General features: G+C 46.7%; 1 protein-coding gene across 1 annotated transcript in view; it reads right to left on the reverse strand.

Annotated features, from left to right (window-relative positions):
- Window positions 1-16,284, reverse strand: part of LOC132833218 (protein phosphatase 3 catalytic subunit alpha) — a 305,175-nt gene that overhangs the window by 72,226 nt on the left and 216,665 nt on the right. The window contains exon 6 of the mRNA XM_060851304.1: window positions 13,530-13,669. Within this exon, the coding sequence (XP_060707287.1) occupies window positions 13,530-13,669 (140 nt within the window). The remainder of the gene's footprint in view (window positions 1-13,529; window positions 13,670-16,284) is intronic.

Raw genomic sequence — 16,284 nt, forward strand, 5'->3', positions numbered from 1 at the left:
CACGAGCTTCTTTAAGTGTTCAGTAATATAGACAACAGCTTCCCTCACAAGAAGCTGGATACAGGGTCTAACACTAACTCTGGTTGAGATTCTGATCCTATATTTCCAACACAAAGACCATCAGTTACATTTCTGTATGGTGACTGGTCTGTGCTGCCGCACATCCAGCCTTCTCCACCTCCAAGTCAGGCTCTCCCACTGTTCTGCAGCTTCCAACTGCCATCTCCCTAAACTTCAGATCCATCAAAACTGACACACAGTCCCAAGCACCATCTCCTAATCCACAAATCCCTGCAATGTTGCGCCTTATCTCCTCTGCCCTCCTCACCATCCCTGGAATGCTGCATTGTTTCCACTGCATACATCTCCACTCCTTGGTTTAATCTTTGACAGTGATTCCTCCAGCCTCCATGATCACTAAATCTTCCTTCTCCTCCAAGGTTGGAGACTCTATCTCTTCAACAGAACCTCTGTTCACCTTCTACTTGAATACCCCACCCTATGGCACCTTTCTTCAGGGAAAGCTTTGGGATGTTTTCTTTGGTGAGGATGTTGCCAGCCCGGCACACACGTGTGCGCTACGAACCCGTGCCCGGCACACACGTGTGCACGACGAACCCCTGCCCGGCACACACGGGTGCGCGACGAACCCCTGCCCGGCACACACGGGTGCGTGACGAACCCCTGCCCGGCACATGGATGTGGCGACCCCTTGCCTGGCACATGCATGTGTGATGAACCCTTGCCCGTGTGTGCACGGTAAAGCCCTCCTCAGTGATTTTGCTGGAATTTGATTGCAGAATTTATGGTTTTGAAAGAAATATTCACACTGTTCGGAGAAACCTTTTGCACTAACAGCCCGAAATTTGGGATGCCATTTTTAGAAGCAGAGCCAGACTTTTCGGCAGCCAACTGAGGAAACTGTAAAACAATGAGAAATAGGAACAGGTGGCGGCCATTCGGTCCCTCCATCCTGCTTGCTCTCCCATTGAATAGGATCATGGTTGATCTGATGTTCCTCACATCCACTTTCCTGCCCTTTTCCCAGAACCCATGATTCCACAACTGATCGAGAAACCCTTGATCTCAGCCTTAAATACACAAAAGGACACTGCCCCCACAGCTCTGTGTGGCAAGGATTTCCAAAGACCCACAACCCTCAGGGAGAATAAATTCCTCCCCATCTCCATCTTAAATTGGTGCCCCTTTATTCTGAGACTGTACCCTCTGGTCCCAGACTCTCCCATGAGGGGGAACACCCTCTCAGTATTGACCCTGTCCAGCCCCTTCAGAATCCGATAAGTTTCGATGGGATCACCTCTCATTCTTCTCAACTCCAGGGAATAGAGTCCCAACCTTTGCTGATAAGTTGATCCCTACATCCCAGTGAACCCTGTGAGCTGCCTCCAATGAAATGATAATGAAACATCCCTTCGTGTAAAACGGTGATCGAAGACATGGAACACACCCTTAAAGAAAAACCCATCAGATATTGAAACAATTAATAAATGTCAAATCAGTTTTGCAAACTGCAGGAATGACCAGTCAGGTGGAGTTAAATCCGCCTCAGTGATGGTTTCATTGAATGATGGAAGTTCCTGAAGGGACGGAATGGCTGTTTCCCCAATTCGGGATGGGTACATTTACTAAAATCTCGGCTCTTCAACACTTACTTAATTTAAAATTGCGTTATTTTCTGTCTTATTTTTGTTATTATTTGGAAAACAAAGGGAGATCAGACTACTGGCAGTGGTCTGAATGCCCCTGTCAGAGTTCGGGAGCAGGCACACTGACAGGCCAGGTACCTCTGTCTGATTACTCAACGCTGCTCCAGTCTGAGAATAGCACAGGCTTGATTCGTGTTACCATGACACCATCGTGTGTGTGTGTGTGTGTGTGTGTGTGTGTGTGTGTGTGTGTGTGTGCGCGCGCGCGCGCGCGTGTGTGCAAACTGACTGTGCTCTCACCGACACTCACTCAGGAAAGGCAACTGCTTTGTTTGGTAGTGAGTTGATCCTGTGTTTCAGTGCACATGGGTATCCTCACAATGGCAGGAGGGGAGGGAGGGGTGTAGAGGAATCGGGGCGAAGGGGAAGGGCCAGGGGTGAGATAGGGAGCAAGCAGAGGTGGAAGAAGGGAGAACCACGGTGGGGGGGGGGGGGGTGGGGGGGAGAGAAGAGATGGGGAGCACAGAAAGAGAGAAAGAAAAGAGAGAGCAAGAGCAAAGGATGCAAGGCATGAATGTAGGCAGAGGGTCTGAACTCTTGTACCGACCCAGAACATACACCCAGCTGCCTCAGAGGGAGTCAGTCAGTCAGTCAGTCAGCAGTTGTTTCACCACTTGTGAACAATGACACACCATCAGACCCCCACCAGAGACAAAAAGACCAACAATTTCTCATGCATTTCAGCACTGGGGCAAAAAAAACAATCTCAAGTGAGGCAACAATTGGCGAGGTCTACGCTACACTCAGCTTGTCCAATGCAGACATTTATCACGTGGTAAACTGGGGACGACATTTAATTTAAAAACAGTGTTATTACTGTAGTGTAATAATCCCAGCAATTGATGGGATAATGAGCTCATGTGATTCGAGCAACGTATGTTTGTCCATGTCTGTCACATAGTGTCACTCCCAGACACCAGCAGCTGCTGGGACCTTGTGCTCTGACTGAAAGAGTTAATTATTCTTCTTCCTGCACAGCCGACCCACGTAACACAATGACAGATCAGGGTTGGGTAAATTAGCAGCAATCCATCACCTTCATGATTAGAGTCAGGAAGACAGTCAACTACTCAGCAGATTGTTGGAGGGGAAACAGTTTTTTTCCCGACTTATTCTACAAGCTCCATGAATCCTTAACAATCAGCAAAACAAAAAAAGGATTTAGATGCTCAGGTTTTCTCCCTGACCAAAACAACTTTAAATTACTACACACGGAGTTTGTGCACTGACCCTCTGACAGTGCGGCACTCCCTCAGCACTGCCCCTCCGACAGTGCGGCACTCCCTCAGCACTGCCCCTCCGACAGTGCGGCACTCCCTCAGCACTGCCCCTCCGACAGTGCGGCACTCCCTCAGCACTGCCCCTCCGACAGTGCGGCACTCCCTCAGCACTGCCCCTCCGACAGTGCGGCACTCCCTCAGCACTGCCCCTCCGACAGTGCGGCACTCCCTCAGCACTGCCCCTCCGACAGTGCGGCACTCCCTCAGCACTGCCCCTCCGACAGTGCGGCACTCCCTCAGCACTGCCCCTCCGACAGTGCGGCACTCCCTCAGCACTGCCCCTCCGACAGTGCGGCACTCCCTCAGCACTGCCCCTCCGACAGTGCGGCACTCCCTCAGCACTGCCCCTCCGACAGTGCGGCACTCCCTCAGCACTGCCCCTCCGACAGTGCGGCACTCCCTCAGCACTGCCCCTCCGACAGTGTGGCACTCCCTCAGCACTGCCCCTCCGACAGTGCGGCGCTCCCTCTGCACTGACCCTCCCACAGTGTGACACTCCCTCAGCAAGAAACCTCAAAATGTGAATTCTGCAGTGAGCCAATTTGGCTTCTTAGATTAGATTAGATTAGATTAGATTACTTACGGTGTGGAAACAGGCCCTTCAGCCCAACAAGTCCACACCGACCCGCCGAAGCACAACCCACCCATACCCCTATACTTACCCCTTACCTAACACTATGGGTAATTTAGCATGACCAATTCACCTGACCCGCACATCTTTGGACTGTGGGAGGAAACCGGAGCACCCGGAGGAAACCCACGCAGACACGGGGAGAACGTGCAAACTCCACACAGTCAGTCGCCTGAGTCGGGAATTGAACCCGGGTCTCAGGCGCTGGGAGACAGCAGTGCTAACCACTGTGCCACCGTGCCGCCCACTAGTCTTAGTCGGCAGATCATTTGTATGAAGAAACAAATAAACTGTCTTGTGGGTTTGTGGAGTGAAATTGTGACGTTAATTGCTGTGGTGTCTAAGGCCTGATCAATTACTGCTCCAGTTCCTACCCCTTACTTAAAATATTAACTTTCTGCAGATTATACTGAACACTTGCCAAGCCCAGGTCAGCTGCAGAATATAAATCTGCCTCTTCTTTTAATGTATTTTCAACACAGATTCAATTATTAAACAGCTGTTATTAAGATCAGTTTTATTCAGATCAGCGTATTAGAAATGAGCTGGCCTTTGGGTGGGTGGATGCGTTCGATTATAAAGTCTGGGATAGTTACTATTTTCCATTCGGTTATGAATTTTAAAAGAGCCTGCTACAAAGTTACTGACAAATGTGAACAGCACCACAACTGCGTTGACAACAGCAACATTTATTCTCCCAAAAAGAACTTCATTTTCCATAACCACGCTATTCCAGAGCTCGACAAACCTGGCTGTGTAGTCAGCTTCATATTCGAGACGTGGTCATGTCGGAACACACTCCTTCCCCGAGCCTCACCCTGTCCACGTTCAAACCCACACCAAGTCACCTTCTCCTCTCACCCCTCCCCTTATGCTCGCTGATCAAGGAGTAACCAAAATCTAGAAATCCCATCCCTGTTACACAAATCAAATTCCACCATGCGTGGGATTTGAACCCAGCACATGACTCTGGTCTCTGAATCCCTTGTATGATAATGATAATGATAATGACATATCCAGGCCATTGCCTGGGCTCTAACATTCCCTCCTTAACCCTCTCTGACAAGCCCCTACTAGCCTCTTCAATTAAGCCTCTGGTGAACTGTCTATTATTCCCTCATGTGGCTCAGTGTCAAATTGAGTTTGAAAATAGCTCTTGGGAAACACCTTGGGATAATCTATGACTTGAAGGCACTATATAAATGCACGTTGATGTTAGTGAAGTGCCTTTGGGATATCCTGGCAAACTCTCTGAATGATCCACAAAGGGACAGCTCTCTCCAAAGATCCATACCCCTCAACATGGCTGACCTTTCCGAAATGAACACTCACATTCAACTGACTCTGAAAATTAAACTCCCCTCACAAAGAACCTTAAACCTTCAGAGATCAAAGGAAAAGCTGCAGCAGCTCTCTTTCATCTTATTGACCTCAGTTAGGCAAAGGAAGAAACAGGTAAATATTCACTATTCACATTCTAAACCTCAACAAACACAGCATCAAATCAACAAAGGGTCACAGGACACCTTCTGAGTGCAGACTCAGAGCCTGAAATCATCTAGCTCAAATATTCCGAGTTGTGAAAGATGAGGGGTGCAGGGAGGTCTCTAACATTGCAGTTTGAGGATTGGCATCACTGACAGGACGCTGTGATTTCCAGTGAAAGGCCGAGATGCTTCTCCTTGTGTTTAGGGAACGTTTCTGTTGAACGCACCAACATTTAAAGAGCTTGGAGATTAAAATATTGCTTGGGCATTGCTTTCTATAAACTGCCTGATCTGCTTCTGGTGTTGAGGAAACCTTCTGGAACACTGTCCCAGATTCACGATTTCAGAAAGTGGGGGGAGGGAGTGACAGACCAAAGAGGAGGAGAGTAAGAATTGGACAATGAGACAAAAGGGAAGGAAAAGAGGGAAAGAAAACAGCTGGAAGACGGCAACGACAAGAATGGAATTTCCCTGCCTTTCAGAACCCGAGGGCACTGTAATGTGTCTGAATCAGTTTCAGACATTGTCAGCTCAGCTATCATTCCCATCTCCCAGTACCACCGGTCAGGTCAACAACGGGATCTGCTCTTCTTCAAACAGACGCTTTTATCTTCATCGATATGGGGCTCCAGTTTAAGATTTATTTCAAGAGCAGAGCGAGACAGAAAGGGAGAAAACCAACGCTGAAAACAAAAATGAAACCACAGCTTCTAATGGGTCACACAAATCACTGAAGGCAACTGGCTCACAAATCACATCTGAACCTCCACACAAAACGGAATTTCACCTGCAGCATGTTTCTAACCAATTACAGCTCCTGGAGATGGTTCATTTATCAACTAACATAATAAAGTTACACATCAAAATTATAAATGTAACTCAGGCAGATCTACAACCTCCAGCGATACGATCTGTTCACTTCTTGACAAATGTAAACGGCTTTTTCACTGTAACATACAGGACTGTCTGTAACCCGAAATAATTAATTATTCAACACTCGCCAGTAATCACATTATTGAAGAAAAAAAATTACATTTAAGTTACTCAACAAAGAAACATTTATTATACCCAACTGAAGTGCAAACGTATCCAGTATCTTGTACTACCTCAGAATAGCTCTCCAGTTTGCTCATTGGTTCTCTGAAGTGGGGACAATATTACACTGAGAATCTCTCAAGCTGAAGGTTACTTGTTTTTACTGAGCATGCACAGAGACACTGGGCACATTTGGAAATGTTCCTTTCACCCTCCCTCTGAGTACGTACACACAGGGACATATCAAACACAAAGTGTCACCAACTTTCAGCAACTAGCAATGTACTTCCTCAGGCACTGGGTTCCAGTCAAACTCCTGACAGAAACTCTACTCACAAAACCAGAGTAACACAAGGAGCGTCACACTGTCAGAGGGTCAGTGCTGAGGGAGTGCTGCGCTGTCAGAGGGTCAGTGCTGAGAGAGTGTCGCACTGTCAGAGGGTCAGTGCTGAGGGAGCACCACACTGCCGGAGGGTCAGTGCTGAGGGAGCGACACGCTGTCAGAGGGTCATTGCTGAGGGAGCGACACGCTGTCAGAGGGTCAGTGCTGAGGGAGTGCCGCGCTGTCAGATTGTCAGTGCTGAGGAAGTGCCGCACTGTCAGAGGGTCAGTGCTGAGGGAGTGCCGCACTGTCAGAGGGTCAGTGCTGAGGGAGTGCCGCACTGTCAGAGGGTCAGTGCTGAGGGAGCACCACACTGCCGGAGGGTCAGTGCTGAGGGAGTGCCGTGCTGTCAGAGGGTCAGTGCTGAGGGAGCAACACACTGTCGGAGGGTCAGTGCTGACAGCGCGTTGTGTTGTCAGAGAGTCAGTGCTGAGGGAGTGCCACACTGTCAGAGGGTCAGTGCTGAGGGAGTGCTGCGCTGTCAGAGGGTCAGTGCTGATGGAGTGCCGCGCTGTCGGAGGGTCAGTGCTGAGGGAGCAACACACTGTCGGAGGGTCAGTGCTGAGGGAGGGCTGCCATCCCTCAGATGCGACAAGCAGCCAAGAATGTGTCAGCTCTCTCAAGCATGAGGGAAACATTATAGGACACAACTCTGAAGCAGACAGAGTTCTCCCACCTCCTGGACAAGTCTTTCGTCTCGAGCAGCATCATTAAAAATGCATTGTTTGGTCATTTTAATGGTCATGGTCATATGATCTGCCTGCGTTAACTGTGTACCCTACAACAGTGACTTCCACCTTCCACTGGCCATTCTCGCTGCTCTAACCAAACTCCAACATTGTTCACATCCAATTCCAATGTCATCAGAATGAGCTGCTGATCCCTTTTCTTTCCAGTTATGTATTTACAGTTTCTTCTAAAGTATGAAAAATGGACTAATCGTGATTGACTCCTGGAGAAAATCCTCTGACCTCAGATGCAGAATTCCGGTTGACACAATGATTTGATCAGTTTAACACGAGGAAATCCATATCATCATCTCAGCAGGTATGGCAGCATCTGTTGTTCCTCGTTGCTTTTCAGTTAACTCAAAACATTAACTCTGCTTTCTTCCAACACTCTGCCACACCTGCTGGGTTCCACCAGAAATTGTTGTTTTTGTTTCAGATCCCCAGGATCCACATTCATTGTTTGATTTCTGTTGGTTGCATTTAGTTATTTTGCTGGACTTTATTGCTTTGTAACAGAGCTCTGTCTGAATCTTTGTGTGAAGCAACAGCCACTAATATAGGTGTGTCAGTCATATCCATGTTAGTCATTGCCCTGATAGGCCTGTCCCGTCTCTCTGTGCCAGGTATCAACATTTTCAGGATTCTGCCTACACTGACCATGTTCAATTCCTTCTCAATTAAATAGATGATACTGAACACAAACACATGACATCCTCAAAGAGAGGCAACAGACCAGGCTGTGAGTATAACAGGGAGGTTCAAATCACGAACAGCCCAGGATTTGTTGCAACAACAACTTGAAACTAGATAGCATCTTTAATTAGATAAAAGGCTGCAAGATGGATTGTAAAACAAAATTTGATTCTGGATCAGTGGTGCTGGAAGAGCACAGCAGTTCAGGCAGCATCCGAGGAGCAGTAAAATTGATGTTTCAGGCAAAAGCCCTTCATCAGGAATAAAGGCAGTGAGCCTGAAGCGTGGAGAGATAAGCTAGAGGAGGGTGGGGGTGGGGAGAAAGTAGCATAGAGTACAATGGGTGAGTGGGGGAGGGGATGGAGATGATAGGTCAGGGGCGGGGGGAGGGTGGAGTGGATAGGTGGAAAAGAAGATAGGCAGGTAGGACAGGTCATGGGGACAGTGCTGAGCTGGAAGGTTGGAACTAGGGTGAGGTGGGGGAAGGGGAAATGAGGAAACTGTTGAAGTCCACATTGATGCCCTGGGGTTGATACCAACTCACAGAAAAATCAGTCAGATTTGGGTCAGATGGCTAAACACTTGACTGAAGCAGGTACATTTTGAAAAACAAATTCTTGGAAGGGTAGATATGGAAAGGCTGTTCCCTCTTGTGGGAGAGTCGGGGTCCATCTGGTACAATCTCAGAATAAAGGCTTGCTCAGTCAGAGACAGAGGCAGTGCAGCACGCTGTCATTCACTGTCAAAGGCTGGAGAGGAGGCACTGTTACAGAGCATGTCTTCCATAAGTTTACCAAGAGCGAGTTTAGGATTGTGCCAGGTCAGAAATCTGTTTGCAGGAGGTCAAATAGAAGAGCTTTGTGCAGAATGATCACGCATTTATGAAAATTCTACAATGTTTGGATTGAGTGGAGACACGGAGAGTCAGGGTATTGGGGAGGAGCAGAACTCAAGGGCATCAATATCAGAGAGTCACTAAGAAATCCAGGCAGAAACCTCTTCACCCAGACAGTGGGGAGAATGAGGAACTCACTCCCGCGGGGAGTGGTCAAGTGCATTTAAGGGGAAGCCCCCAACCAGGCCCTGAGGGAGAAGAGGGTCACAGTGACAGATTTAGAGGGAGGAAAGTTTGGAGGGGCTTCAAGCGGAACATTAAAACCACCATGAAGTGGGCTGAATGGCCAGGGGCTGTGCTGACTACGCAATGGAATCCCTTTTTCAGGACGAGACAACACAGTCAGAGCCACAGAAGAGTTTGGGGTGTTTGTAAAAACAACAAATGACAGCATCAGTCAGCATACTGGCTGTTTTAATTTTGGTGAGAATTCTGGAACCAAACTCCTTAATCTGATTAGTGAATATTCACTGACGCCAGCCTATGTATCGCTGGATTCTCTCTCTCTCCCTCCCCCCCCCGCCCCCAGGGTCACATAACATGTTCTGACCTTCCAACAAAACACCTACAAAATGAAACATTTACTTTATGAGCAGTTTTGTTTCAATATTTTGTTTTAAATTGAATTCTCAAAGAAATTACATTTTCATACATTTTTCATGACATCATTATACATTTTCATTATGGCTGTGGGTCATGCCAAACTATTTCCATGCGTTGATTTTAATTCTCTCCGGCGAGTTTGACAGATGCAATAAGAGCTCCGCAGTCTGACAACCCCAGTTCGATACTAACCCAGAAGTCACAAATTACAAGTTACTCTTTAAAATTCAGCTTTTTGCACCAAAATAAAATAATTTGAAAAAAAGTACAACTTGCAGTGTTACTGAAACATCAACACAAAATCTTCCTTTCGTCTGTTCACAGAGACATTATCAGAAATGAATGGACATTGAGCTCACAGCCAATAATCACTACAATATGATTAGATTACAGATTAATAATGATTAGATTACTTACAGTGTGGAAACAGGCCCTTCGGCCCAACAAGTCCACACTGACCCGCAACCCACCCAGACCTATTCCCCTACACTTACCCCTTCACCTAATACTACGGGCAATTTAACATGTCCAATTCACCTAAGCTGCACATTCTTGGACTGTGGGAGGAAACCGGAGCACCTGGAGGAAACCCACGCAGACACGGGGAGAACGTGCAAACTCCACACAGTCAGTCGCCTGAGGCAGGAATTGAACCCGGGGCTCTGGCACTGTGAGGAGCAGTGCTAACCACTGTGCCACCGTGCCGCCCAAAGATACATCCTAGAAAGGAGGGAAACTCTCAAAGAGGGATAAACCAACCACAGCTAACCAAGGAAGTTAAGGAAAAAGCATGTCAGGAGGCCCTCATAATACCTTCCCCAGATGGGAGAGCCTGGGACCAGAGAGTATAGTCTCAGAATAAAGAGGCACCAATTTCAGACAGAGCTGAGAAGGCTCAGAGGGTTGTGGGACTTTGGAACTCCTGGTCACAGAGAACTGTGGGGACAGAGTCCTTGAGCATATCTAAGGCTGAGATCGATTCTTGATCAGTCGAGAATCGAGGGAAAGGGTAGGAAAGTGGTTCTGAGGAATGTCGGTGACCCTGTGATCCCACTGAATGGCAGAGGAGGCTCGAGGGGTGAATGGTCTATTCCTGTTCCTATTTCTTATGGCTTTAGGATTGACTCCAACTCAGCCCAAGAGGAAAGGAAGAGAGACAAAGCCTTCAGAAGGAAATTTCAGAGTTTGGGATCTTAATATCAGAAGCACAGTTCCAAAGGAACACCTCAGTAACTGGATGCAGGGAAATCTCCCAGGTCCTTTCTTTGAAATGTTGTCATGTGATCTTCTCCGTTTGCCTGGCAGGTCAGGTATGGTTTTAATGCAGCACTCCCTCGATACTGCACTAGGAGCATCAGCCTTGATTTTACACTCAAGTCTGGCCTGGAGTTAGAAACAGACCATTGTACAAGAGACAAGAGCTGGAGAGGGAGATTGTAAGAAGACTGGGACTGCGATAGTGTCAGGGGTTTAGATGAAGAAGAATTTGTTAAGTGTGTACAAGAAAATTTTCTGATTCAGTATATGGATGTACCTACTAATGAAGGTGCAAAACTTGACCTACTCTTGGGAAATAAGGCAGGGCAGGTGACTGAGGCATCAGTGGGGGAGCACTTTGGGGCCAACGACCATAATTCAATTACTTTTAAAATAGTAATGGAAAAGGATAGAGCAGATCTAAATTAGAGGAAGGCCAATGTTGATGGTATTAAGCAAGAACTTTCAAAAGCTAACTGGGGAGAGATGCTTGCAGGTAAAGGGATGACTGTGAGGATTTGAGCTATAGGGAGAGGCTGAACAGGCTGGGGCTGTATTCTCTGGCGCGTCGGAGACTGAGGGGTGACCTTATAGAGGTTTATAAAATCATGAGGGGCATGGATAGGGTAAATAGACAAAGTCTCTTCCCTGGGGTTGGGGAGTCCAGAACTAGAGGGCATAGGTTTAGGGTAAGAGGGGAAAGATATAAAAGAGATCTAAGGGGCAACCTTTTCACGCAGAGGGTGGTACGTGTATGGAATGAGCTGCCAGAGGAAGTGGTGGAGGCTGGTACAATTGCAACATTTAAAAGACATCTGGATGTTTATATGAATAGGAAGGGTTTGGAGGGATATGGGCTGGGTGCTGGCAGGTGGACTAGATTGGATTAGGATATCTGGTCAGCATGGATGAGTTGGACCAAAGGATCTGTTTCTGTGCTGTATATCTCTATGACTAAGTGGCAACCATCTCTTCAAGGGTAATTGGGAATGGCCAATAAATCTGGCTGAGCCACCTCCACTTTACTCCCAGGAGTGAATAATTGAATAGTTGATGTTATCCTGAGATAGTAACAGGAGGGGGAAATGGAGAGTGGAGCTGAAGGTAGTGGTTCCCATCTTTCCCATATTGAAGTGAAGGACACTGACTCACAAAGGACAGAGAGGCCCATAAACCGATGATAACAAAGAGGCAGTGGAGGTGATTTAGAGTCAAAGATGGTCATCGTGTGCATGGATTCAATCTTATTAAGCAATAAAACATTTCAATCAACTGATAATTGGCTGAAGCATTTCAGAATTTTGAAGATAATGTTTTAAAAAGAAAAACTTTAATGAAACAATAATTGCCAATGGCGTGGCCAGTGGAAATCTTGCTGAGCTGATTGAGGTACCTCCTTCCTGCATTGAGCTATTGGTTAATATTCCAAACAATATACAGAGACCAGTGAGGTCCATTCAGCCCCACATACCCGTTGCCCCATGCTGTGGGATTGAGTGTGGTCAGTATCAGAACTCCCTCTCCCTCCCAAACCTACATACCCCCCGAGACACATCAGCCAGCGAGAATAAAACTAATCTCACTGCTTGAAAATTATTCAAACACCGCCATCTTCTGCTTTTTGTGAGAGTGATTTCGCAGCTTTGACCATCTTTGTGATAAAGTGGCTTCCTCATCTTCTCCAATCTGACTCTGATATGAAGGTTACACCCCCATTGGCCAGACTCCTCGATAACTGAAAATAAACCTAAATGGAGTCCTTAAAGCCCTTAATGTCTATATGGTACAGAAGCAGGAGGCCATTCAGCCCATCAAGTCTCCTCCACCATTCACAATGAGACCATGACTAACGTGATAATCCTCACTCCCACTTTGCTTCCTTTTCCCCATAGCCCCCTATTCCCATCTTGATAACATTTCTGTCTCTCTCAGCCTTGAATATACTTAATGACCCAGCCCCGACAGCCCTCTGTGGTAAGGAATTCACAGATTCACTCCCCTCAGAGAAGACATTCCTCCTCATCTCTGTCTTCAATGGGTGACCCCATACTCTGAGAATATACCCTCTGGTCCGAGACACTCTCACAAGGGGGACTAAACCTCTCCACATCTTCCTGGTCAAGCCCCGCAAGAATCCTCTATGTTTCAATAACATTGCCTCTCATTCTTCTAAACTCTGGCCCAACCTACTCAACCTCTCATCAGACAGTCCTTCCATACCTGGGATCAGCTGAGTGAACCTCCTCTGGTCTAACATTCAATTAAATCACTGCTTCACCTTCTGGAGGTCAATGATGATGAACTAAGTGTAAACTTTCTGAAGGTCAATAACTTTGGCCCCACTAACTTTCTGTGGAGCTACCGGTTAAACGGATCTCAAGCTAGATGGTGATGTTTGAAAGAGACACAAATTCACCACTTCCAAAAACATTTATTGACAGAACGCACCATTTCATCTCTCCAGCTCCTTGCTCCTGACCACTAACTAACCTGGTGTCTCAGCACTCACATTCCTAGACTCTCATGAAGAGTCAAAATAAATCAGGTTAAATGAAGAACCAGCCCTGAAAGGGACACATGACCAAATAACAAAGTTCACCTAATAACTTTGTTGGGGGGTGGTGGGGTTGGGGTAATGCACTCCAGCTCCTGCTGTGCCCATTAGTGCCCACTCCAGCCCCTGCTGTGCCCATTAGTTGGCGACAGCCTTCAATGTACAGCAAGATCCCACAAATAGCCTTTCTGAGCAGCAACAGAATGATATTGAACAATGAATATCTGGATGCAGTGTGGAAGCACCATCCTTACCTATAAAAGTACGAGCAGCCTCTGACGGTGTTGTGAGTGAAATGTTCCTGAGACTTCTCATTCCCAAAGTCTTCTAGTGGGTCTGACCACAATAGATCACACATGGGCCCGTACGCTGGAGGTTCTTTGAATCTGTCTAACTACAAGGGGAGAGAAAAAAATACCAACCATCAATGCTGAGAGCGGTCAGGTTTGGCAGCAACCGTTAGAGGCCATTTTGTAAATACACAATAATACTTTAATCCTTTGAAAAATGAAGAAGTGCCAAGGCAGCGAACTTATTTGTGTCTTGCAGCATGATTCCCTGCTCCTGGCACACCCTCATTTACAGGGGAAAAAAAAATCAGTTTCACAGCAACAGAGACTCAATACACTGAAGAGAAAGCATATCCTTTGAATAATTTCTTCCTGAGAGCACATTTAATGCAATGTCACCTAATACATCCTGCCCTTACACTGAAAGGTAGCACCAGCATAGCATGTATGTCAGTGCCCAGTGCTCGCGACAGAAAAATCATTGCAAATTTGAAATTGAGCTAAGAAAGTTCCCCATTAACTCTTTGTATGAGCAGTGTTTGCACAGAATTGTAGTCAGTACTCAGATTAATTGAAAGGTATAAAAACCCGAATAGTTGGATCTAGCAAGGAACTTGAGAACTGATGAAAGAGTGACATGCACCTTGCACTCTTCAGGACAGATCTGGAAGAATACCAAATTATAAAGGGACCAATAACTTTTACAGCATGAGGAAACGGTGCTGATTGGTCAAGGCACAGTCATGTGAGTTCATGGAGCTGAACAGGAAACCAGGGATCGGCTCACTTTGTCCTGGTGTCCCTGAGCATTGTGGATTTGAATCACTTCACCATCGGTAGCTGTGCCTTCAGTTAGAGTCATAGAGATGTACAGCATGGAAACAGACCCTTCGGTCCATCTCATCCATGCTAACCAGATATCTCAACCTAATCTAGTCCCATATCCCTCTAAACCCTTCCTATTCATGTACCCATCCAGATGCCTTTTAAATGTTGCAATTGTACCAGCCTCTACCACATCCTCTGGCAGCTCATTCCACACACGTACCACCCTCTGTGTGAAAAGGTTGCCCCTTAGGTCCCTTTTAAATCTTTCCCCTCTCACCCTAAACCTATGCCCTCTAGCTCTGGACTCCCCCAGCCCAGGGAAAAGACTTTGCCTATTTATCCTATCCATGCCCCTCATGATTTTATAAACCTCTATAAGGTCACCCCTCAGCCTCCAACACTCCAGGCAAAACAACTCCAGCCTATTCAAAATCTCCCTACAGCACAAACCCTCCACCCCCAACAACGTCCTTGTAAGTCTTTTCTGAACTCTTTCAAGTTTCACCACATCCTCCTGATAGGAAGACCAGGATTGCACACAATATTCCAAAAGTGGCCTAACCAACATCCTGTACAGCTTCAATATAACCTCCCAACTCCTGTACTCCGGCCAATAAAGGAAAGCATACCAAATGCCTTCTTCATTATCCTATCTACGTGCGACTCTACTTTCAAGGAGCTATGAACCTGCACTCCAAGGTCTCTTTGTTCAGCAACACCGCCCAGAACCAGTATATAAGTCCTGCTAAGATTTGCTTTCCCAAACTGAAGCACCTCACATTTATCTGAATTAAACTCTATCTACCACTTCTCAGCCCATTGGTCCATCTAATCAAGATCCCATTGTAATCAGAGTTAACCTTCTTCGCTGTCCACGGCACCTCCAATTTTGGTGTTATCTACAAACTTACTAACTGTACCTCCTGTGTTCATATCCAAATCATTTATATAAATGATGAAAAGTAGTGGACCCAGCATCAATCCTTGTGGCACTCCACTGGTCACAGGCCTCCAGTCTGAAAAGTAACCCTCCACCACCACCCTCTGTCTTCTACCTTTGAGCCAATTCTGTATCCAATTGGCTAGTTCCCCCTGTATTCCATGAGATCTAACCTTGCTAATCAGTCTCCCATGGGGAACCTTGTGGAATGCCTTACTGAAGAACGGCTTATGCCCAAAACGTCGATTCTCTTTCTCCTTGGATGCTGCCTGAGCTGCTGCGCTTTTCCAGCAACACATTTTTCAGCTCTGATCTTTGAGGGGCCCTATTTTCTCCCTAGTTATCCTTTTGTCCTTAATGTATTTGTAAAGGTAACTTGTACAGGTCACTTCTACCCCAGAAGAGATTCCAATGATCCAAAAATGTGAATCCTTCTCCCGTACACCAGCTCCTCAGCCATGCATTCATCTGCTCTATCCTCCTATTCCTGCCCTCACTAGCTCGTAGCACCTGGAGTAATCCAGGCATTACTACTCTCGAGGCCCTCCTTTTTAAATTCCTGCCTAACTCTCTTTATTCTCCCTTCAGAATATTATCTTATTCCCTTCCGATGTCATTGTACACGTTGGAACCAATTACCTCTTGCTGGGCTCTCTCCCCCTTGAGAACATTCTGCACCCTTTCTGAGACATCCTTGAGCCTGGCACCAGGGAAGCAACACACCATCCTGATTTTTTGCTGCTAGCCTCAGAAACCATCTATCTGTGCATCAGACTAGAGAATGCCCTAACACAATTGATCTACTGCGACCCTAAGGACTCATAACGGCACACAAACCAACAGCCAAGCTCAGACAACAACTCACTAGAACAAAGGACCCGATACCCAACATGAGCAAAACTAATGTAGTTTACAAAATACCATGCAAGGACTGCACAAAACACTATATAG

This window comes from Hemiscyllium ocellatum, chromosome 36 (genome assembly GCF_020745735.1).
Source record: "Hemiscyllium ocellatum isolate sHemOce1 chromosome 36, sHemOce1.pat.X.cur, whole genome shotgun sequence".
Classification (NCBI taxonomy): Eukaryota; Metazoa; Chordata; class Chondrichthyes; order Orectolobiformes; family Hemiscylliidae; genus Hemiscyllium; species Hemiscyllium ocellatum.